The sequence below is a fragment of the Tamandua tetradactyla genome, chromosome 1 (assembly GCF_023851605.1).
Source record: "Tamandua tetradactyla isolate mTamTet1 chromosome 1, mTamTet1.pri, whole genome shotgun sequence".
Lineage (NCBI taxonomy): Eukaryota > Metazoa > Chordata > Mammalia > Pilosa > Myrmecophagidae > Tamandua > Tamandua tetradactyla.
In genome coordinates, this window is record NC_135327.1 from 2,603,366 (window position 1) to 2,625,546 (window position 22,181).

The 22,181-nt window shown below is 57.3% G+C and overlaps 1 protein-coding gene and 3 long non-coding RNA genes across 4 annotated transcripts; 1 reads left to right on the forward strand and 3 right to left on the reverse strand.

The window, feature by feature from the left end:
• Positions 1-465: 465 nt before the first annotated feature.
• LOC143688646 (uncharacterized) lies at positions 466-15,980 on the forward strand. The gene is made up of 3 exons (XR_013178199.1): positions 466-647; positions 13,334-13,441; positions 14,316-15,980. It is a non-coding gene; the product is annotated as an uncharacterized LOC143688646 (long non-coding RNA).
• On the reverse strand, positions 1,377-3,280 carry CEBPB (CCAAT enhancer binding protein beta). The gene has a single exon (XM_077166780.1). The coding sequence runs from the start codon at positions 3,002-3,004 to the stop codon at positions 1,949-1,951; it is 1,056 nt and encodes a 351-aa protein (XP_077022895.1). The 5' UTR covers positions 3,005-3,280; the 3' UTR covers positions 1,377-1,948.
• Positions 7,042-10,988, reverse strand: LOC143683159 (uncharacterized). The gene is made up of 3 exons (XR_013175414.1): positions 10,977-10,988; positions 8,502-9,088; positions 7,042-8,043 (listed from the first exon to the last, which is right to left on the reverse strand). It is a non-coding gene; the product is annotated as an uncharacterized LOC143683159 (long non-coding RNA).
• LOC143688643 (uncharacterized) lies at positions 12,618-14,490 on the reverse strand. Its single transcript, XR_013178197.1, has 5 exons — positions 14,213-14,490; positions 13,514-13,662; positions 13,209-13,372; positions 13,061-13,097; positions 12,618-12,978 (listed from the first exon to the last, which is right to left on the reverse strand). It is a non-coding gene; the product is annotated as an uncharacterized LOC143688643 (long non-coding RNA).
• Positions 15,981-22,181: the final 6,201 nt, after the last annotated feature.

Consider the following 22,181-nt stretch of genomic DNA (forward strand, 5'->3'; position numbering starts at 1 on the left):
GGCTGAGTTTGCCTCGACCCTCAACTCCATAAGGATGGGAGCCGACGGTCATCGCCTGTCCCCAGCCCAGGGCCCCCAGGAAGACGCATGCACACTCGGCAAGGGGGAAGCGGGGAGCCTTCCCGCGCTCAGAGCCCGGCGACGCCAGCACTCGGCCTCGGCAGACTAGCCCAGAAAGCCCTCGCCTGCCCCAGCCCACCTGGAGTTCCCTAGGGAAGGAACCCCAGCCACCACCTTGCCCAAAGAGACCTGGCTTCAGGGCTACCCAGTCTGCCTAATAGCAGCCCCTTGTCCCCAGGGCGGGTGTGGTTTAAAGGAGAGGGGCGGGCACGGGCTGCGGGAGCAGGGCCCTGGCAGGCGGCGCAACCGTGAAGGTGCGGGAGGCACGGGAGCCAGGAGCGGGCAGCGGAGGGGGGGGCGCACTTATGTAACCCCTCGGGCGTGCCAGGCACGGGGATGCCGCCGCCGGCCCCTCCGGTTACGCGCCCGCCTCCCGGAATGCGTCCGGGCAGGGGGGTTGTGGTGAGGGCGGGTGTGGGGGCCAGAGGATCAGAGGAGAGGGAAGCAGGAGACCTGCCAGGGGCGGTTTCCTGTCCCACCGAAGCAGCCCCGGGTTCAAACTCTGGCCGGGCTACCGGAGCCGACAGGTGAGGCCGGGGCACAGCGTCCACATGTGGGCAGAAAGGGGGAGGGTAAAGTCGTCCAGCCCAGGTAAGGCGTGCAGGACCCCTCCCCCCCGCACCTGGCCAGGCTGCTGCCCTCCCACGGGCGGGGGGAACACAAACTCAGACTGGCCCACACACCCAGGCTCCTTTCTTAAAAACAAACACGCGCGCACACACACACACACACACACACGCAAACTCACAAATTTTCAAACAGCGCACCCCACAGCACCTTCAAAGTCTGCCCCTTCCTCCTGCAGCCACTGGCCGCCTGCCCCGCCTCCAGACAGTGTGTGGGCCACAGACCTCAAGGACCCCCCCAAACCCAGGTTTGCTGCCCAGGACCAAGTTGACTCCCCAGAGACCCACCCCACCCCACCCCCCAAGCAGGGCTCCTAGCCACGGGTCCTCAGCACCCAGGGGCACTGAGTCACTCCAAAATGCCTGACCCAGCACTCCTCCCCCAGGCCGGCGCCCCCATCTCCAAGCACAGACCTTGGGGTGCAGCAGGGGAGGAGAAACCCCAGCTGCCACACCCACACCCAACCTCCAAGAAGCCAAAAATAACATCAGCAGCCCCCTACACGCACACAAGGACGCCCCCACAGCAGCAAAGCACAAAGCCAAATCAAATAAACCCACAAGAAAGATCAAAACGTGAATAATAATCCAAAACCAACTACTGCCCCCAAAAGGCTTTTTCAACTCGTCTCCAAAAAAAAAAGTTTATTAAAAGTGTCTTACTTAATGCTTGAAACGGAAAAGATTCCCAAAATATACAGACGCCTCTTTTCTCATAGAAATAGAATTATTTTTTTTTTATAATACAAAAAAAAGGCCAAAAAAATAAACAAACCAACCAACAAACATCAACAACCCCGTAGGAACATCTTTAAGCGATTACTCAGGCCCGGCTGACAGTTGCACGTGGGTTGCGTCAGTCCGCGGACACACGCCTTCAGCCATGTTTAGGGCGATTGCATCAACTCCGGAGCCGCGGGAGAAGCAGAGTTTCTCGTTCATCCGGACACACGGACGTCTCCCCTTCCAGGAGGGCCGGGGGGCGGGCGCCCCGTCTGGGGGGCGGTCGCTTTGGCCAAAAAAAAAAAAAAAAAAATAGAGAGAGCTAGATATAATAAACTAGTAAAACGACCGGCGGCTCCCCGCGCTGCCCAGCGCCCCAGTGCCAAAGTTCTGCCGGCGCCGCCCGGAGCGGGGGCGGGCGCGCGGGCGCTTCCCGGAGGCGCGAGGCTGGCGGCGGGGGGCCGCGCGCGGGGGCCGCGCTAGCAGTGGCCGGAGGAGGCGAGCAGGGGCTCGGGCAGCTGCTTGAACAAGTTCCGCAGGGTGCTGAGCTCGCGCGACAGCTGCTCCACCTTCTTCTGGAGCCGCTCGTTCTCGGCCGTGAGCTCCAGGACCTTGTGCTGCGTCTCCAGGTTGCGCATCTTGGCCTTGTCGCGGCTCTTGCGCACGGCGATGTTGTTGCGCTCGCGCCGGATCTTGTACTCGTCGCTGTGCTTGTCTACGGTCTTCTTGGCCTTGCTCTTGACCTGCGAGGACGCCGGCGCGGCCCCCGGGTAACAGGCCGCCGGGGGCGCCTTGGCGTCGGCGGGGCTCGGCGTGCCGGGCGGGCTGGACGACGAGGACGTGGAAAGGCTCCCACTGCTGCCGCTTGGCACCGCCTGGTAGCCGAGGTAGGCGCGCAGCGCGTACGGGAAGCCCGCCGCCATGCCTGCGGCGCCGCCGCCCGGCGCTCCGGCCTCCTCCTTCCGCTTGCAGTCCGCGGGCTCGAAGCCCGGCTCCGCCTTGAGTTCGGCGGGCGGCGGCGGTGGCGGTGGCGGCGGCGGCGGCGGGTGCAGGGGCGCGAAGCAGCCGGGGTGCAGCGCGCTCTTGGCGGCCCCCAGGCGCCCCAGGCTCACGTAGCCGTACTCGGCAGCCTTCTTGCAGTTCTTGCCCCCGTAGTCGTCGGAGAAGAGGTCGGAGAGGAAGTCGTGGTGCTGCCCGGAGGAGGCGGGCGCGGAGGCGGGCGCGGGCGGAGCCGCCTCGAAGGTGTCGGTGGCCGTGGCCGGCGCCGAGGCCTGCGGCGCGCCCAGCGGCTCCAGGTACGGACTGAAGTCGATGGCGCGCTCGTGGTCGCCGATGCTGCCCAGCTCGCCGGCGGGGGGGCGCGGCCCGGGCCTGGCCGCGGAGGGCGCGGGGGGCGCCGCGGAGGCCGCCTTGACGCCGTACGCAGCAGCCAAGCAGTCCGACTCGTAGTAGAAATTGGCCACTTCCATGGATTTAAAGGCGGGCGGCGGCGGCAGCGGGAGACATGCTGGGTCCCAGGCCACCAGGCGTTGCATGAACGCGGGTGCCGGGGGAGGGGGCCCGGGGCTGCCCGCTCCGGCCGGCCCGCAGGTGGCGCGGCCTCCCGGTTCCGAGCTGCCGCCGCTGTCGCTGCTACCGCCGCTGCCGGGGTGGCCGCTACTGGTGTGGGGGCTGGCGCCTGGACCCTCGGATGGGTCCCCTTCCCAGTCCCGTGCTCGGCTCTGACTCGCTAAAGTTTCTCCCGAGCCCGGTTATTTATAAGGCGGCCCATGGCAACGGCTGCGTCACGCCTGGCGGCCGCCCCGGCCCCTCCCGCCGCCGCCGGGACGCGGAGGCCACCGCCGCAGCCGCCCGAGACCCCCGGGAGGGCAGCGGCGGGGCGCGGCGGCCCGACCTGGGGCCGGGCACGCCCCTTCGGGGGGCTCCCGGCCGCGGGGGGCGGCCTCGCCCCCTGCCCACCCGGACCCCGCGGCCCCGCGATTGGGAGCGAGACGGGGCGGCGCGATCCCGCCCCCGGACCGCCCCCTCCGGGCCGAAGGCCACGCTAGAGGGGGGCGGAATCCGGGGAGGGGGCGCCGGGAGCGTCTTCCCCCGCTACAAACGCGGCGGCCGCCTGCCCCCTGCCGGGAGACACCGCGGCCTCAGGCTCGCCCGCGCGCTGCTGCGGAGGAGCGCGCCCCGCCGGCCCCGGAGACCTCGAACCCCGCTCGGGCCCTGGAGAGGCGCCCCCTCTCCACCGCCCTTCCCCGGGCGCCTCCCCGCCCCCCAACCTGCTCCCCCCGCCCCCCGCCCCGGCCCCGGCCGCGGGAAGGAGCCGGGGCTCGCGCCGGTGGCTGCTGCTCGCGGCACTGCGGCTGCTAGGACCCGGCTGGTGGGGTCCCCCCAGCCCCGCCCACTCCACCTTCCCGTCCCGGGATACTCCACCTCCACCTGGGTACTGGGGAGGGGGTGCAGGGGATGCTGTGCCACACACTGAGTGACCTTGGAAGAGTCGCTTCCCTTCTCTGAGCTGTCCTTTCTTTGATTAATTGTATTGTCCCCACCCCAGAGTCCCCAAGATAAGGCTGCTCTGAGCCCCAGAGCGGACACCAAGAGGGGAAGCCCGGAGGGGGCGTGGCACGTGTCGAGCCCCCAGCCTCTTGTCCCCCATTCACCCCCTAACAAGGGCCCCCCCGTCCAGCGCCCTAAGACCTTTTTGCCAATCCCAGAGGCCCAAAAGCCACTGGTTCTGAGGCTGGGGGTGGCGGTGGTGATCAGGTCGGGCCTCGCTGTGGGCCACGTGGGATGGAGCGGGGTCTCTCCGCATTTTCAGGGTGCGCCTGGTCTGGCGTTCACATTTTCACCCAAGAACCCTGGGGGAGGGCGCTTTGCTGCCCCCACTCCACAGTTGGAGAGGTGGTCCCGGCGGGGTGCCCCACTGAGGGGCTCAGGGGCCCCTCACCCTCACTGACCCTACTTCTGGGCCTACCCCCTGCCTCTCCCAATCCCTGCCGCCCCAGCAGAAGCTCGGCCTGCCTGGGGCTGACCCCCGTCCCACTGACCCCAGCCCTGGCCCAGCGGCGGGCATTGCTCAACTTTAGGCGTTATCTGCTGAGCTGAGTGACCTCCGCCCCCTAGAGCTGGAGAAATGACATCTCTGAGCGCCCTTGGCGGGTGGGGGAGGGGGTGAAACATGGGCCTGCTGGCTCCCTGTGCCTTCCCAGCAGCCTCTGAGCCAGGGAGGGATCCAAGGCCCCGCGGCTGGCGGTGGTTTCCCCAGAGCCGCCCAGCCAGGCTCCTGAGTGCAAATTGGTACACTCAGGCTCAGCTTAGGGCCACCGCCTCCGAGAGGCCCTCCCTGCTGCATCCCCTGGTAACCTTTCACAGCCCTTAACTCCAGCCGCCATTATCCTAGTAGCCTATTTACTGGTCTTCCTGGATCTTCCTCCACCCCCACCCCCCCACCCCCACCCCCACCCCCCCTCCCCCAAGACTGTCTGCAGGCAGTGGCAGCTTTGGCTCCTGGGCCCAGCATGCTCAATACTGCCCCATGAGTGAGGGCTTCTGCCACGTTCTCTGGAACCTAGAACACTGTTGCCCAGCTCTGCCCAAGGCAGTTCCTTCTTATTTTCAGGTCCCACCTCAAAGTCACCTCTGAAAAGCCCTCCCTGACTTCCTGGTCCAAAGCCCCCACCTCTCATCACTCCTCTCACCCCTTCCTGTTTCATTTCCTTCACCATTCTGGTTACCTTCAAAATTCTCTCACCTGCCCATCGTGCTTTCTGTCCCCGCCACCTCCTCCCCATGGCAGCCCCCTGCAGACCAGGGACTTTTGTCTTTTGGGTCACTGCTGTCCCCCAGTGTCTAGAACCATGCCGGGCACACAGTAGGTGCCTAAGAAATGCAAATGAATGAATGAAGGGGACTGAGAAGAAGCAGGGGCCTCCACTGGCCGGGCAGGGTGGCATGTGGCAGGGGCTCCTCTCTCAGACCCCTGGCCCTCAGGGTTCTGGGGAGGTGCGGGGCCTGGAAGGCCTCCAGCTGGTTGGAGGTTTACTGTGTGTCCTCAGGCCAATCTGCTGCCCTCTCAGAACCACGTTTTAGGCTCCTTGCATATACTGGCTCATTTAATTGTCCCCATAATTTGTAGGATGCAGGTTGACAGAAGGGAACACCTCCAGTTAACAGAAGGGAAACTGAGGCCCAGCAAAGCTAAGGGTGCCTATTCAGGGTCACATGAAAGGGTGGGAAATGCTGCAGTCTTTCCAGTCTCACCTTCCCCTTGGGTTTGTAGTAAGCTGTAACAGGTTGCATGATGCGAGCCCCATTTTCTGGATGGAAAAACCAAGGCCGAGAAGGGTGACCCAGGGTCACACAGAGAGTTAGGGGGCAACCTGGGGACCAGCCCCAAAGCACTGGACTCAGCCCTCTCGGGTTTCTTAGCCCGCTGGCCTCCGTGAAAAACTTCACCACCAAAGCCCTTGTTCCCTGCCTCCCCCACCCACGCCGCTGAACTCGTGGCAGCTCCCACCGGGTCGAGCCTGCCCTGCGGGTGCCCTGGTCAGCTACACCACCGCACCGCTCCACTGGTCCCCCAGGAACGGGGGGCAGGAGGACCCCCACCGGCACCCACCAGGGTGGCTGTGGGGCCGGGGGACCCAGGTGGAGCCCCCCCAGCGCCCTGCCCAGCTGCGCCCTGCACCGGCTTTGTGGGCAGCCATGGCCCACCTCAACCCTGTCCGTCAGGCCCCGCGGTGGGTGCTGGTGTTTTGTGTTTCTTAGTGGATTTGTGGCCAACATTTAAAGTCCAGCAGACCTCACATCAAAATTCAAATTTCCAGCTACACTTTTAAAAGCAGAAGTTGTGGGCAGGGCCCCACGGACGCCCGCCTGACGGCCTCCACTGCCTTGAGACCCCTCCCCCCACTCCCTTGGCTCCATTTTCAGGGGGAAAAGACCGAGGCTGCTGACCCAAGGGGACCGGCCGTAGCTGTGAGGGAGAAGGGGAAAGGGTTTGCAAGGGGCTCGGACATCAGCAGGGGGGTGCGGGATGCAGCTGGGGGGGTTGCCGCTAGCTAGGGGCTCAGTGGGGCTGGGGCTGGTGGGCGGGGCCCTTCCCTACGCGGCACCTTGGCCAGGCCTGGTGTCCCCTCCGGGCCTCGTCCCTCACCTGCACGGGGGCTCGCTGTCCTCTGCTGGACCTTGGGCCTGCCGCCCGCGTGGCCAAATCAGATCTCTAACCCCCAGAGGTCACAAACAGGTACTGGGGACGCAGGCAGAGGTCAGGGAGGCCCCAGGATCGCGAAGGCTGATCCCCTGATTCTAGTGTCCGTGATTTTCCCCCACCATGCTCATCTCTGCGGCCTCAGTTTCCCCATCTGCCAAGCGGGGTTCCCTCCCTGAGGGCGGCGAAGCAGCCAGCGAGACGTGCCTGGGTGCGTGCTGCCCCCGGGTGGCCGCCTCCGGAACTGCAGGGGCGGCGTGCCGGCTCCGTCGCCGGGGCCTGGGTCAGAGTCAGTCCAGCGGGTGACCGATGCCCACAAATGGGCCACTGAAGAAATGAACATGCCCACCGGACACAGGCGAGGGGCCCCTGAAATGTGGCCAGCACATTGCATTTAATTTTTATGAACTTGACCTTAGCCTCGTGGTCCGGGCTGAGTCCGGCCAGCACGTCTAGAACAGTCTCTAAGGTCTGTCGTTAAGCGGGTAGAGCCAAGAGCAGGCTGTTTGACGATACAGATACTCCCACGGGAAGGGGCACGAGAAACTGGCACCAGTGGAGGCCTAGGGCTGGGGTGCTCTGGATATTGTGTAAAAAGACACCCCAAAACTTAGGGGCTTGAAGCAACAACTAGTTCACGTGCTCCTGGCCCATGGGCAGGCACTGGGACAGGGCACAGCGGAAGCGGCTCCTCTCTGCGCCGTGGGGTCTGCAGGCGGGAACACCCAAGGGGGCTTCTTCGTCCCAGGCGTGGCATCCACGCAGGACAGCTCCACAGCTGACACTGCCTGGTCGCACATCTACATCGGCTCCTTGGCTCCTCGGTTCTCCTTTCCCACGGGGAGTTTCTTCCTCGCCACGTGGCTTCACCTGCAGCCCCTGCACATGTGGTGTCTCCACAGGAATCTCTCACATGGCCTCTCCATAGGGACTCACGTGGCCTCTGCACTGGTGCTTCTGCATGTGGTGTCTCTGTATGGACTTCACGTGGCCTCTTCTTATGGCTCTCTGAGTGCTCTCTCCATGTGACCACAGCACGTGGTCTCCTGGCCACTGTACACCTTACATAGCAGCTGACATCCCCCAGAGCACAGGAGCAGAAGCTTCCAGGCTTTCTGAAGGCTTAAGCCTAAAACACGCAGCCCCACCTCTGTCCCATTCTGTTGGTCGAGGGGAGGGGCTGCACATGTGGTTACCTGGGGGCCGAGGCTGGGCGGGAGGGAGACCTGCAACCCCTTATGATGGGGGAGGTCACCATGGACACGTTGGACGTCGCTGTCCGTTGGAGTCCAGGAAGCTGTCTGCCGCAGCCTTGTGTCCACACCTCTGCTTCGGGTCATCCCCCCGTAACGGCCTGCCTTTCGTCTCCAGCTGCAGCAGTGTGCGGGGACGATGTCGCTAAGTGTCCAAGCAAAGTACTGCCCACCTCCTCCGGCTGCCCACACCACACGTCTCTGGGGACTGTAGCCGGCCCCTGCCTGAGGAGGTGGGTGCCAGCTCCCTCCCCAGGACCCACTCGGGAGCCCACCGCAGGCCACCTTTGCCCACTCCCTACATACACACACGTACACACAGGTGCTGGGGGTGTTCAGGGATTTGGAGGCCCGCCCAGGACACTATCCACCCGTCTGACCCACCAGCTGCCACCCCCAGAGCCTGTGCACCACGGTGCCTCTGCGGGCACCTGGGGCTGCTGCAGCTGCTGCCCCAGGGGCCGAGACCCAGGCCCCGCTGCACAGAACATTTCCCACTCCTCCTGCCCACAGCCACCCTCCTCAGCTTCAGAACCTGCTTCCCTCTCGGCAGACGGGACCCAACTGTAGGCTCACCTGCCCAGGTTCGTCTCCACATTCCTTGCAAAGTGAAAGATCCAGACACAAAAGGGTACTTGGTGCAGATTCCATTTGTGTGAGGCCTGAGAATAAGCAGAACGAATCAACGGTGGAAAGTACCAGAGCAGTACTTGTCTCTCCCTAAAAGGAGGGTGGGATTTTTGCAAAGGACCTTGAGGTATGTATTTCAAGGGGAGACGGTAAATGTCCTTTTTTTTAAGCTGTGTCTTTATACAGTCATCTTCAAGAAACATGGCTACTGGAGCACAGCTCTGCCATTTCAGGTACTTCTCTCCAGCCTCTCCAAGACACCATAAACTAAAAAGGGATTTCTATATAATGCATAAGAATAATCTCAGGAAAACCTCTTGTCTCTGTTTGGAATCTCTCAGCCACTGAAACTTTATTTTGTCTCATTTCTCTCTTCCCCCTTTTTGGTCGATCCCTTGATTTTCTCAATCCCTTGATGCCGAGTCCCAGCTCATTCTAGGATTTCTGTCCCACGTTGCCAGGAAGGTCCACACCCCTGGGAGTCATGTTCCACGCAGACAGGGGGAGGGCAGTGAGTTTGCTTGTCGTGTTGGCTGAGAGAGAGGCCACATCTGAGCAACAGAAGCGGTTCTCTGGGGGTGACTCTTAGGCCTAATTATAAGTAGGCTTAGCCTATCCTTCGCAGGGCAAGATTGAGGGCTTAGCCTATTGATTTGATAGTCCCCACTGCTTGCGAGAATATCAGGAATTTTCCAAATGGGGAAGTTGAACTTTTCCCCCTTTCTTCCCATGCCCCCAAGGGGACTTTGCAAATATTTCTTTATTCACTGTTCAAATCACTCTGGGATTTATCAGGGCATCATACTAACCTGGGCAAAGCAACAAGATCTCACGCCCTATTCAAGTTTCCATGGACTTATGGTGTTCAATTAAACTGTCCATATACGTTAAATTAGGAAATGCACTAGTCAAAATATAAATCTTGTACCAAATAAACATTTTTTGCTTTAGTCTCACACAGAAGTTGAAGTTTTAAAATATGAATGACCATCTATTTTCAGCACCCTGCAATATTGACATTCCTTTGTTCTTCCTCATGCAAAAACATTTTTAAATTTGTACATTTAGTCATTATCATTGTACACTTTAGGCACTCCTAAATTATACCATCTCAGTCTTCATTGTCTGTTTTTCCTTCTAATTTCATTTGTGCCCCCAGCCCTCCTCCCTCTATCATTCTCACATTCAGCTTCATTCAGTGTTCTAACATTATTGTATTACAGTTAGGTAATATTGTGCTATCCATTTCTGAATTTTTACAATCAGTCCTGTTGCACAATCTGTATCCCTTCAGCTCCAATTGCCCAATATCTACTCTATTTCTATCTCCTGGTGACCTTTGTTCTCAAATGAAATTCTCCAAGTTCATTCACTAATGTCAGTTCATATCAGTGAGACCATACAGTATTTGTCCTTTTGTTTCTGGCTAATTTCACTCAACATAATGTCCTTAAGGTCCTTCCATGTTGTTAACATGCTTCATGACTTTATTCTATCTTACAGTTGCATAATATTCCATCGTATCTATATATATATGTACACCACAGCTTGTTTAGTCACTCATCTGTTGATGGACATTTGGGCTGTTTCCATCCCTTGGCAGTTGTAAATAATGCTGCTATAAACATTGGTGTGCAAATGTCCGTTTGTGTCCTTGCCCTCATGTCCTCTGAATAGATACCTAGCAATGGTATGGCCGGGTCATATGGCAGTTCTATACGTAGCTTCCTGAGGAACTACCACACTGCCTTCCACAGCAGTTGTACCATTTGACATTCCCATCAACAGTGAATAAGTGTGCCTCTTTCTCCACATCCTCTCCAGCACTTGTCGTTTTCTGTTTTATTGATAATGGACATTCTGGTGGGTGTGAGATGATATCTCATTGTGGTTTTGATTTGCATTTCCCTAATAGCCAGGGAAGTTGAGCATCTTTTCATGTGCCTTTTGGCGATTTGCATTTCCTCTTCTGAGAAGTGTATGTTCAAGTCTTTTGCCCATTTTTTGATTGGACTGTTTGTCTTTTTGTTGTTGAGTTGAACAATCTCTTTATACATTCTGGATACTAGACCTTTATCTGATAAATCGTTTCCAAATATTGTCTCCCATTGTGTAAGCTGTCTTTTTATTTTCTTGACAAAATTCTTCAATGCACAAAAGTGTTTAATTAATAAGAGGAAACTGCCTCTTATTAGAAGTTTTTAGAGGGAGGGGCGAGGGATCTGGGTTGTATGAGTTTTTTCTTTTTTCTTTTTTATATCTTTTTCTGGAGTGATGCAAGTGTTCTAAAAATGGTCATGGTGATGAATACACAACTATGTGATGATATTGTGAGCCACTGATTATACGCCATGTATGGAATGTTTGTATGTTACAATTTATCAAGAAAAATATTTTTTTAAAAAAGAAGTTCGTGCTCACCTCTAGGCACAGAGACACTTTCTGACATTTTCTTCTGGTCACTTTACACTTCCACGCTTCACATTTACACCTTTACCCGATGGGTAAAATGGCCCGTGGAGTGAGCTGGCATCTGGTCTCACTTTGAGCGGCTTTCGCAGCCCACCTTCCAGGCAGCCTCCCCTCCCTGCTGCCATGGGGCCCCGACAGCGCCCACCGCCTCCCCGACCATGGGCTCCGCATGTTCACCCGCGAGAAGGGGCAGGGGCCAGGGCCGGGGAGGCCCGCTGGACAGGGTGGCCACTGTCCCCCGAGCACTCGTTCCCTAAGTGACGATGGAGCCCGAGGCCAGCCGGGACTGCAAAGAAGCTGTGGGCTGAGGCCTGCCCTGCAGGTGCTGGCCCCGGAGGAGCCCCCACCCAAGATGGAGATGAGCCCAAGGTGGAGGGAGAAAGGCCTGATGTGTCCTTCTCCCACCTCAGCCTGCCACCAGGACAGTGGCCAGCGCAGGGCAGCTCCCGGAGGTGGGAGAGGAGGTCCGGCCCTGCCCGGCAGCCCCTCCTGGTGCCCCGTCCAGCAGCTGCTACCGCTGTGGTTCCAGCCCTGCTTTCAGGTCCGCGCCGCCCTCTCCTCCCCCCGAGCCCCAAGGCGGGTGCAGCCTCCAGCCATCGTCAACCCCAGCGCGTCCCCTCCCCTGTGGGTGTCTGGGCTCTTCCCTCACCCGTGTGGCCAGGCACTTGTACTCAGTGTTCCCATTTGAGATACCTGCCGTAGACCCCGTACTCCAGGCCGGACCCTGCACATCTGTGGTTTGCAGATATGATGCCTGTGGATTGACTAAGTGATGAGCCGGGTAGGGTGGCAGCGATGTGGTGACCGGCCCCCAGGCAGAGCCCGTCTGCACAAGGGGCTCGTAACCTCATGGAGGTGGCCAGTGGCCCGCCAGGCTGGTTTGAGGGGTTGCACAGGCCTCTCACTGCGGAGCCCGGCCTGAGGAGGCTGCCTTTGTGCGCCCCCCACGCCAGTCTTCATGCGCCCCGGGCACGGTGCTCTCCAAACAAGGGAACAGGCCCAGTGGCGATGTGCCCAGGCCGCCCAGCACCAGGGCTGAGCGCTGACCCCGCCGCAGGCTGCCCCCGGCCATCTCCCCTCTGCCCGTTGCCTGACTCAGACCCTTGGAGACGGATTCCAGGCCCCCCTTTAATTCCTCCCCCTGCTGCATGTGATCTGAAAGGAACCTTACCCTGGCGTCAGCTCCGGAGCGGGCGCAGGGGGCGCAGGAGGCGCAGGGAGGCGCTTTGGCCGCAGGGGGTGCAGGGGAGGCGCTTGGGGCACAGGGAAAGCTCAGGGGGCGCAGGGGAGGGGCGAGGGGGCCCAGGGAGATGCTCGGGGTGCCAGGAGGTGCTTGGGGTGCAAGGGAGGCGCTAGGGGTGCAGGGGGCGCAGCCCAGGCTCTGCCCGCCCCTGGGGGACGCCTCCACACACGCCCAGCCCAGCCCCTGGGTACTTTCCTTTGTAGTGAGCGTCCACACACGGAATCATCGTGCGTGGGTGCTCACCTGTTGATTGTTTTCCTCCCAGTAGACTGTGTACTCCGCGAGGTCAGGGACCGTGTCTCGCTCACTGCGGCCCCTTAGCACCTGCATGAGATTCTCGTCCATCGTTGACACCAAATTTGTCCAAAACCCCCCAGCCTGGCAACGGAGCTTGAATTCTGTGGGTCCCGGGCCTGGCTCCCAGCCACTGCCTACACCAGGCCAGGCTCCTTGCCGTGGCTTCCCAAACCGCCCCCACAGCCACCCCTAAGCTCCCTGGTCTGGAAGTTCCCAACAGCGTACAGCGCTGGGTTGCAGTCTCCGCCGCGGCCAGCAGGTGACAGCAGACACGTTCTTGTGTCCTGCGCTGTAAAGCATGAATGTGCCGCGGTTTATTTAATCACCTTTAAGGCTGTCCCAAGATTTTGCCCCAAAAACCAAGCTGCAACTTCCTCCCTGCACATGTGCTCGTGGGCTGGAAATGGATTCCTAGAAATAGAATCGCAAAAAGTATTTACTAAATTGCATAGGTCTGGGCAGTGCAACAGTGGCTCAGTGGCAGAATTCTCACCTGCCATGCCAGAGACCAGGGTTTCGATTCCTGGAGCCTGCCCATGCAAAAAAAAGAAATAGATAGATAAATTGCATAGGTTCCACTAACTTGCCAAGCCTAGTTCATAACTGAGGAATGTGGGGTCCAGACAGGGTACGTGAGTTACCTAGAGGCACACAGCAAGATAGCAGAAGGCCCGGGGTCAGATTTGACTCCTCTGGCATGAATATTTACACTGCACTTGGACGTTGCTTCTTCCCGGGCTCAAATGCTGTCTTTGTGCATTTTCAGGCCCACCTCGGGGATTTTGCAGGTTCGGTCCCAGAGTTACTGCAATAGAGCAAATATCGCAATAAAGCAAGTCACGTGGATTTTTAAGTTTCCAAATGCATGTAAAAGGTATGTTTATGCTACACTATAGTCTAATAAGTGTGCCAAAGCATTATGTCTAAAATATATATATATACATACCTTAATTTAAAAAGACTTGATTGCTCCAAAATGCTGACCATCCTCTGAGCTTTGAGGGAGCTGTAATCCTTTCGCTGGTGGAGGGTCTTGCCCCCATGCTGATGGCAGCTGTCTGATCAGGGTGAAGGCTGGGGTGACTGTGGCAATTTCTTGAAAATAAGACAATAGTGAAATCTGTCACATTGGTTGAGTCTTCTTTCACTTGAACACTTATGGGACATTGTAGAGTTATTACTTGGCCTAATTTCAACAGTGTTGTATCTTGGGAAATAGGGAGGCCAAAGAGATGGAGAGGGAAGGGGGCAGCTGGTCAGTGGAGCGGACAGGACTCAACATTTATTCATTAAAGTTTGCCGTCTTATATGAGCACAGTTCATGGTGCCCCAAAACAATTACAACAGTAACATCAAAGATTGTAGATCACCATAACGGATATAATAATAATGAAAAAGTTTGAAATAATGTGGGAATTACCAAAATGTGCCATAGAGACCTGGAGTGAGCATGTGCTGCTGGAAAAATGGTGCCAACAGGCTTGCTTGGCCCAGGGTTGGCACAAACCTTCCATTTGTTAAAAGCACAACACAGCAGAGCACAACAGAGCTAAGCACTCAAAACAAGTGTGCCTGTACAGAACCAAAGGCGGGGGCCTGGCTCTTCCTTCTGTCATCCAATCGCTCATTCATTCATTTGACAAACCTCACTGGTGGGATTTATAGGCTCAGTGCTGTAGGAAAGGCTCAAAAGACAGTGACTCCCAGACAAGAAAATAGCTTATTTTCTTCTCTCATATCAATTTCAGTGAAAGACGATCCAGGGATCGATTGTCTTTATGATATCAGAGACACACTCTTTCCATCTTGCAACTCTTCTTTCTTCATCACGCAGCTTCCATCTCATGGTCCAAAGTGGCTGGTGTAGCACCTGCCATTACACCTACATTCCTGCCAGTGCAAAGTAGAGAAAAGGAATGGAGGTTGGCTTCTTTAAGGGCACAAACCAGAATGTGCCACATCACCTCCATTCTCATGCTGTTGGCTGGGATTAGTCAATGTCACACCTGCAAGGGAGACTGAGAAGGAGAGTCACTATCTTAACACAGCTGGACAGACACGCTTCCTGCTAAAACTCAGGAGTTCCACGACAAGGAAGAATGGGAGAAAAGATATTGTCCACTCTTTGCTGTGCAAACATTTACAAAGCACCATGTGTAGGAGGGGTGCAGTACACTGGAAATAGCACAGACTTTGGGGTTTGACCCACGTTGGGTTTGAATCCCCGATTCCACCCTTCCCAGCTGTGCACCCCAACCCTCTCTGAGCCTCAGTTTCCTCTTTTACAAACTGGAGACAATAAGAGAATGAGTGTGCTCAGCTGATGAGACATAGCAAACAACATAGTGCAAGCCCTGAGCCTGGCATCAGCTGGCACTAAAGAGATGGTGGCTGCCTTTGAAAGGAGCTGGGAGCACCGGAGCAAGCTCCTCGGGCCAGAGTGGACTCAGCAGGCGCCCAGCTAGACCCCAGTGGGAGGCATTCCCGGACGGCCTGCCCACCTGGCAGCACACAATCCTTGCGCCCATCACGCATGAGTCAGAGGCAGCTAAGCGCCAAGTTACCAAGGAGCGGCATTTGCGAGCCCAGGAAGAGGTGTGAGCAGGACGATGCTGCGCCCTGCTTTTCCATCCACTCTGCAAAGAGCCTGGGGAGAAATGGAGCTGCCTGGGTGTAATGCAGATCCACTGCAAGTTACTTGGGTGCGGGAGAAGGCATTGCTCCCCAATTTACTTAGATAAACTTCGATTTGGGGCCAGATGGTTCTGTGCAGTGGGCCGTAAGAGGTTTAGCAGCTCCTCTGACGCCCACCACTAGATGCCCACCCCCACCCCCAAGTGACAACTAAAAATGCCTCCAGGTGTCCCGTGCAGGCAGCCCGGTCCCAGTAGCGAACCGCTCACCTCAGGAGCTGAGCCCGTGCGGGGGGTTCTGAGCAGCTTCTTTAAGCACTTTATGCAGCTGAGCTAGTTTTCTTTTTTGAACCAATGCGCTATGTTTTCGGTAGTTATTAGTTTAAGAACAGTTTCAGGTCATTTTTGGGACTATTGGTGGGATTTGAATATGGACAATAGAAATTAAATTATGACATTGTGTCAATGTTAAATTGCCTGATTTTGGGTGGGCCACGGTGGCGCAATGGCAGAGTTGTCACCTGCCATGCCGGAGACCTGGGTTTGATTCCCAGTGCCTCCCCATGCAAAATAAATAACTGAATAAATAGATAAATTTCCTGATTTTGAAAACTATACAGTGGTCGAAAGAGAGAATGGCCTTGCTCAGGAGATGCAAGAGAAGGTCCTCAGGCTAAAGGGTCCTGGCAGCTATAACTGTCAAATGGTTCAGAAACAGAAAAGATGATAAATCAAGGGTGGCAGGGTCCTGACAGTTGGGGAACCTGAGTGAAGGGGATATGGGACTTATTACACTTTTATTGCAACTTTTCTGAAAAATTGCAATTATTTCAAAATTTAAAAGTTTTTTTTTAATCGCATGGTTTCTTCTCATTTTTTAAACATGGTTTTAATCCACTTTCGCACTGCCCCCAGGAAAGAAAAAATCATTGCACGATGATGCCAGCGACCGCGGGTCCCGAGGGCCCTCCACAGAAGGGCTAGGCGGGGGGCCTGCGTGATCACTTCCCACGCAAAATGCCTGGGGAAAGTCCACCAAGTGCCCCGGCGACCCCCTCGTCAACCCCCGTCCCGGCGCCCCTTCCTCCCAGATGACCCCTCCCCCGCCCCGGCTACCCTCCTTCCCAGCGCCTCCTACTCGGCCCCGGCGCCCCAGTCCCGGGGCTCCCCCTACCAGCGCGGCGCTCATTCAGTGCCCGCCCCTCCACCCCAAAGCCTGCGCGCACCGGGAAGCGCCCCGCCCCCAGGCGGGCCTGCTGGCTCACCGCCTCAAGTGATTGGTCCGAACCTGGTCATGTGGCTCCAGTGGGCCAATGAAAGGCCAGGGCAACCTCGGGGCGATGCGCGCGGGGCTTGGACGTGCCGGTAGGCGGCTCCCCCGCCCAGTGGCTCCTGCGCCCCGAGGCCGCCTCGCGGGAGCCAGCCTGGCTGGGAGGTGGCGGGCCTGAGGCGCCAGTGACCGGCTGCCCGGCCGTCCTGGACCCCAGCCGCGCCCCCCTTGCTCGTGGAGGCCGGAGCGGGGCGGTACCTCGCTGCACCCCTGAGGCGCCTTAAGCTCCTGGGCTTCAGAGACTGAGTGTCTGCAGCAGGTGCCGCCTAAATACTGGCCGTCGCGGCGGGGACGGAGTGCGTGCAGCAGGTGCCGCCTAAACGCTGGCCGTCGCGGCGGGGACGGAGTGCGTGCAGCAAGTGCCGCCTAAATGCTGCTGTCGGCCTGTGCCATTCACGCTCCACCAGAGGGACCGTTACACCACCTGATAGGCACGGAATATACTAGAAGGATGCTGGGGAGCTCTGAGGAAGCCGGGAGGGCTGGAAAACCTAGGAAGACAGGTCAGAAACCAGTGATCAAAAAGGACTCGTACCTAAAATTGTGGCAGTGTCAAGTAATATTCGTTCTCCCTTCCAATTATTAATAGAACCCCAGCTTTTAGCTGGCTTCCTGAGGAAAAACGATTTCCAGTCTACTGTAGGACAGAGAATATGACTAAGTTCTAACCAGTGGGAGAGAGGCAAGAGTGAAGGAGTGTTGCCTTCCTAGACCCTCCCTGCTGGGATACCACAGAATGGCCGGTGCAAGGGCAACCTTCCTGGACCCTGAGGTAGAAGCCACCTGTTAAGATGGAGGAGCCACCAGAGAAAGGGGCCTGGTGACCACGGAGCTGCCACAACGCCTCTGGTTATATCTGCATGAGAAAGAAATGTCTGCCGTGTTTGCGCCACTGTTGTTAGGGGATGGTGTTACTTATGGCCAACTCTAATCCAAACAAAAGTACTTCATGTCCCCTTACACAGATGAGAAAGTTGATGTAAAGGGACAGAAGTTGTGGCCATAACGCAAGATTAACAACTTACGCAATGGCTATCCTTGCTGGAGCCAGGCCCCACCCTTCCTGGTCTCATGTCCTTTCATTGTCCACTAACCCCAGACCACTGCAGGTTCCCAGGACAATGCGCCAAGTACATCTGCACCTCCTGACCTTTCTCTTGCCAGGCCTGCTGCCGGCATGCCCTCCCTCGCCTTTTCTCCTTGGTGAAATCTTAACTCCTCTTTGTGCAAGTTACTTAATTTTTCTGAGCCTCAGTTTTCTCTTCTGTAAAACGGGGCTGAATTAGTTTGCTAACGCTGCCAGACCGCAATACACCAGAAATGGAACAGCTTTGAAAAAGGGGATTTAATAGTTACAAGTTTACAGTTCTAAGGCCATTAAAATGTCCAAATTAAGGCACCAACAAGAGGTTTCCTTCACTCAAAAGCTGATGCTGTCCAAATCAGCTCTGTCAGCTGGGAAGGCACGTGACTGGCATCTGATGGTCCTTGTTCCTGGTTCTGTTGTTTCCAGCCTCTAGATACCATTGTTTCCTCTCTAAGCATCTGTGGGCCTTCACTTCATTTCTGGGTTCTGACTTGCTTAGCATCTCCTGGGAAGGCACACGGCGACGTCTGCTGGGTTCTGCATCTCCAAACGTCCGTATCTAGGCATCTGCTCTCTCTGTCGGTACTGCAAGCATCCCTAAACATCATCCCCCATCTGAAGCAACTGTTCTCTAAGCCTCTTTTCCAAACATCTGTGTCTGCGTCTGCATCTGAGGTTTCTTCAAAATGTTCCCATTTTAAGGGATTCCAATAAACAAATCAAGACCCACCTTAAATGGGTGGAGTCACATTCCCATGTAACCAAAAGGCCACACCTACAACTGGGTGTGTCACATCTCCATGGAGATAATCTAGTCAAAAGTTTCCACCCCACATATTGAATCAGGATTAAAAGAAATGGCTGCCCCCACAAGATTAGGTTGGAATTAAAACATGGCTTTTCTGGGGTACATGATAGTTTCAAACCAGCACAGGGGCCAAATAGCAAGTGTGTGTAAAATGCCTGGCACATGGTGCTGGCCACCCACGCACAGCGGTTTCCTGCACCCTTTCTGCCCAGCCCCTCTCTGACCCCACCCCCTATGCTCTGCAAGTAGAAAAAGGATAGCAAATTTTAAAAGGGTGATTTAGTGGTTTCTATAGATGTAAAGTCTGAGGAAGGTAGTGGTTCAGGCAAGGTTTGATGCAGGGTCTCCGAGCTAGTGATAATAAAGTTTATTGCATGTTTGGAGTGTGCCAGGCGCTCTTCTCACCACCGCAGGTTTACTGGCTCAGGCCTCCTCACACGCACCCTTTGTGATGGGCAAACTATTTTTACCCCCGTTTGCTCCCTGAGGAAGCTGACGCCCAGAGAGAGCACATAACTTGCCCACGGTCACTCAGCCAGCAAGTGCTGAGGCTGGGACTGCAACCTCACTGCCTGACTGAAGGGCAGGAGACTGTCAGGTGAGACTTGATCCAGCCCCTCCAAGATCTGGCCCAGGTCCGGGCTTCTCTGCTCCCTCCTCTTGCCTCCCCCAGTACCGAGCTCGCCCTGGGTGGGCCCCAGGGTGGCCCGCAGGGTCTGCTGGGCATCCAGCACCGGGGAGGCCACTCTGTCCAGTCCATACGGGTCCTGAGCTTCCCTCTGATTGGACCGTCTGGATTTACATGCCTGTCTCCGGACCAGATGCCCCAGGAGGCTGGAATGCTGACTGGCCAACAATACAGAGGTGGGGTCAGCCCCACGCCGGTGGCCAATGGGAGGAGAGTCCTGAAAGAAGTTCGGGGTCTAGTTTCCGAAAGGAAGGGACTGATGTGGGCCCCGGCCTCGGCGCCCGCAGCCCCTGGCACATGTGCGGTGTGACATTTTGAAATGGGGGAATGGAAACTGCCTGGTCCCCGTCCAGGGCGGCCCAGGCCCCGGCACCGACGCTCAGCAGACCCTGGGGGCCAGAACGCCAGCTCGCCCGGGGCGTTGGCAGGGAGCCTGCAGCCAGGCCAGAGCAGAGCAGGGGCACTTCCACATGGCCGGGAGGTCCTGCTGGAGACCAGGAAGAAGGTGGGGGGCCTGGCCGGGGACAGTGGCCCCCCCAAGGCTGTGCAGAATCCCAGGAGGTCCCTGACATGCCAGCTCACAAGTGGCCTGTGCCGTCCTCGGCGGCTCTTCCAGTCAGCTAACTCAGCCAAATGCGTCCCAGCAGGCAAGGCTCCCCCCTACCCCCTACTCCTGCTCGGGGGCCCCGCAGTCCCACATGGGCCTCTGCCCCCCCACCACCACCTCCAAGTCTGCTCAGGTGTCACCTCCAGAGGCATCCCCTGGCCACGCTAGAGAACAGCACAATCCGCCTCCCCACCTCCCAGCTCCTAGTCTGTTTTTCCCTGAGGCAACCCTCACCCAACACGTTACACGCATCTGTTCTATTGTTTATCGACATCTGCCTGTCCCCACTCCTGAATGTCAGCACCATGAGGCAGAGATTTTGCCCGTTCTGCTTCCACTGTGTTTCCAGCACCTGGAACAAGTCCTGGCGTGTATATTTGCTCAGTAAATATTTCTGGAAGGAATGAAATGGAAAAGGGTCTGAAATGATGGTGATGCTCGTTTTTGCCGTCAGTTTTTTCGTTTGGGGCCTACATAGATGTTCAAGGAGGGTGCGGCGGGGTGGGGGGGGGGGGGCTCTAAAACATTCTCCTCCACAGGAGTGTCGTGAAAGAACCACTCGGGATGGAGGACAGGTCATCACAGGCCCTGGGACCAGCACGGGGCCAGGCACAAGGCAGAGGCGGGTCAGATGGATGGGGAGGTGGGAGGAAAAAGTCTGCTCTCATCACAGCCTCCCTTGACCTCCAGTCCCTGGGTTCCTCTCGATTCCGCCCCCTCCCTCCTTAAGCCTCTGTCACTGCCGCACTCACCTCCCTCTTTGCCCTCCAGGTTTAACCCACCTCCCGGCATTGCCTTCTCTCCCCAGCTGGAGAATCTTCTGGAAACGCAAATGGGGTCTTTGCCTCTCTCCTACAGGAAACCCCGCAGGGCTCCCTGCTGCCCTCAGATAAAGGCTGGATTCCTATGCAGTGCACCAAGCAGACCCGGCCCCCACCCACCGCTCATTTCTCTCTACAACTTTCCTCTCATGCTGTACTCCAGCCCAACAGATTTTTTTTTTCAATTCAGTGTGCGTAAAAACAATCTCTCACCTCCAGGTCTTAGTGCATGTTCCGTCTGCCTGGAACACTCTCACACCTCATCTCACTCCCTCTCCTCACCAGCTCTTATTTAACCTTCAGATTTCAGCTATTATCCCCTCCTCCAGAAAGCCCTCTTTGATTTCTCACCCTGGGGTGGGTGACAGCCCCAACGCACATGTGTTCCCAGAGCCCTGCCTTTTCCTCTGTCTTTCACTCACTTAATTCATTCAACACTATTTGGCCTAAAAGGAACCTATCTGGCTCCCTAATACCCCTCTGATCCCGTCATCCCCCTCTCCCCCTCTCTCTCTAGCTACTTGGGCCCCTTTGCTGTTCTTTACATGCTGAGCATGCTCCTGCCACAGGGCCTTGGCACTCGCTATTTCCTCTCTTCTGGATATCTGCATGGTGGCTCCACTTCCCTCAGGTCTCTGCTCAGACATCACCCCTCAGAGGCTTTTCCTGACTCCTCCCCATCCAGTGCTGCAGCTCCTACCATTCTCCACCCAGCTGTTCACCTCTGAACGGAGGATGGGGGCCTGGGCTGTATCACCGTCATCCCATGCAGCAGCAGTTCCCAGCAGGCCTCAGGAAAGATCTGAGGAATAAATGAAGGGGGCAGCCTGGATCCCTGAACCACGCAGGCTCCATCCCCCAGCACTGTGACCCCTGGGGGCAACTCCGCACCCCCCCCCCCCCCCGTCCCCCAGTCTCAGGTGGAGGGTTTGGAGCTCAGCGATCTGAAGGAGAAGAAGGAGTCGGCCTGTGATGGTGGGGGGAGCATGCCAAGATGCGGGGGCAAGTGCCAAGGTCTGAAGCATGATGCTGGGGGGTCAGTGGGGCCCAGGCGGGGTCAGCCCTGGATGTCAGAGGTGAATCTCTGCATTTCTTCTACCACCTTAAAGGCAACAGACGTTTCCCAAGGGTGGCGGACGTGCCAGGCCCCCAGCCTATGGACGCGCATCCAGTGAACCTTTCAGCCTGGAAGCCGCACCCGTTGCATTTCACAGAAGGGAAATGGTCCCTAGCTGGCTCAGTCCCTTGGCCACGTCACAGCATCTGTGGCCCCTTCCACCACCTGTCACTGCCCTGACCACCTCTGCCCTGGGATGTGACTCTGTCCCTTCCTTCCTGTCTGGCTTTGCTCTAACTAGTGACCACAATGGCAGGTGACCACCTGACATCTCCTCTTGGGACACCCAACAGGCAGCCCACCAAAGCAGGCTCCAAACAGAACCCCCAAACCTGCTTCTGCCGCAGTCTTCACCCTCTCAGGCTTTCCAGTGACTCGGGCCAGAGACAAAGGAGCTGTCCTTTACTGGCCTCTCCCTCCTCCTCAACAGCCCGTCCACCAGCAAATCCTGCCACTCACCTTCAAAATGAGTCCGAGTCGACCACCTCCCTCACCTCCACGGCCCTGGTCAGAGCCTCCGGCA

What these genes read in the sequence shown, in the direction of transcription:
- CEBPB (XM_077166780.1), bottom strand. Translation starts at nt 3,004, where the DNA reads ATGCAACGCCTGGTGGCCTGGGACCCAGCATGTCTCCCGCTGCCGCCG.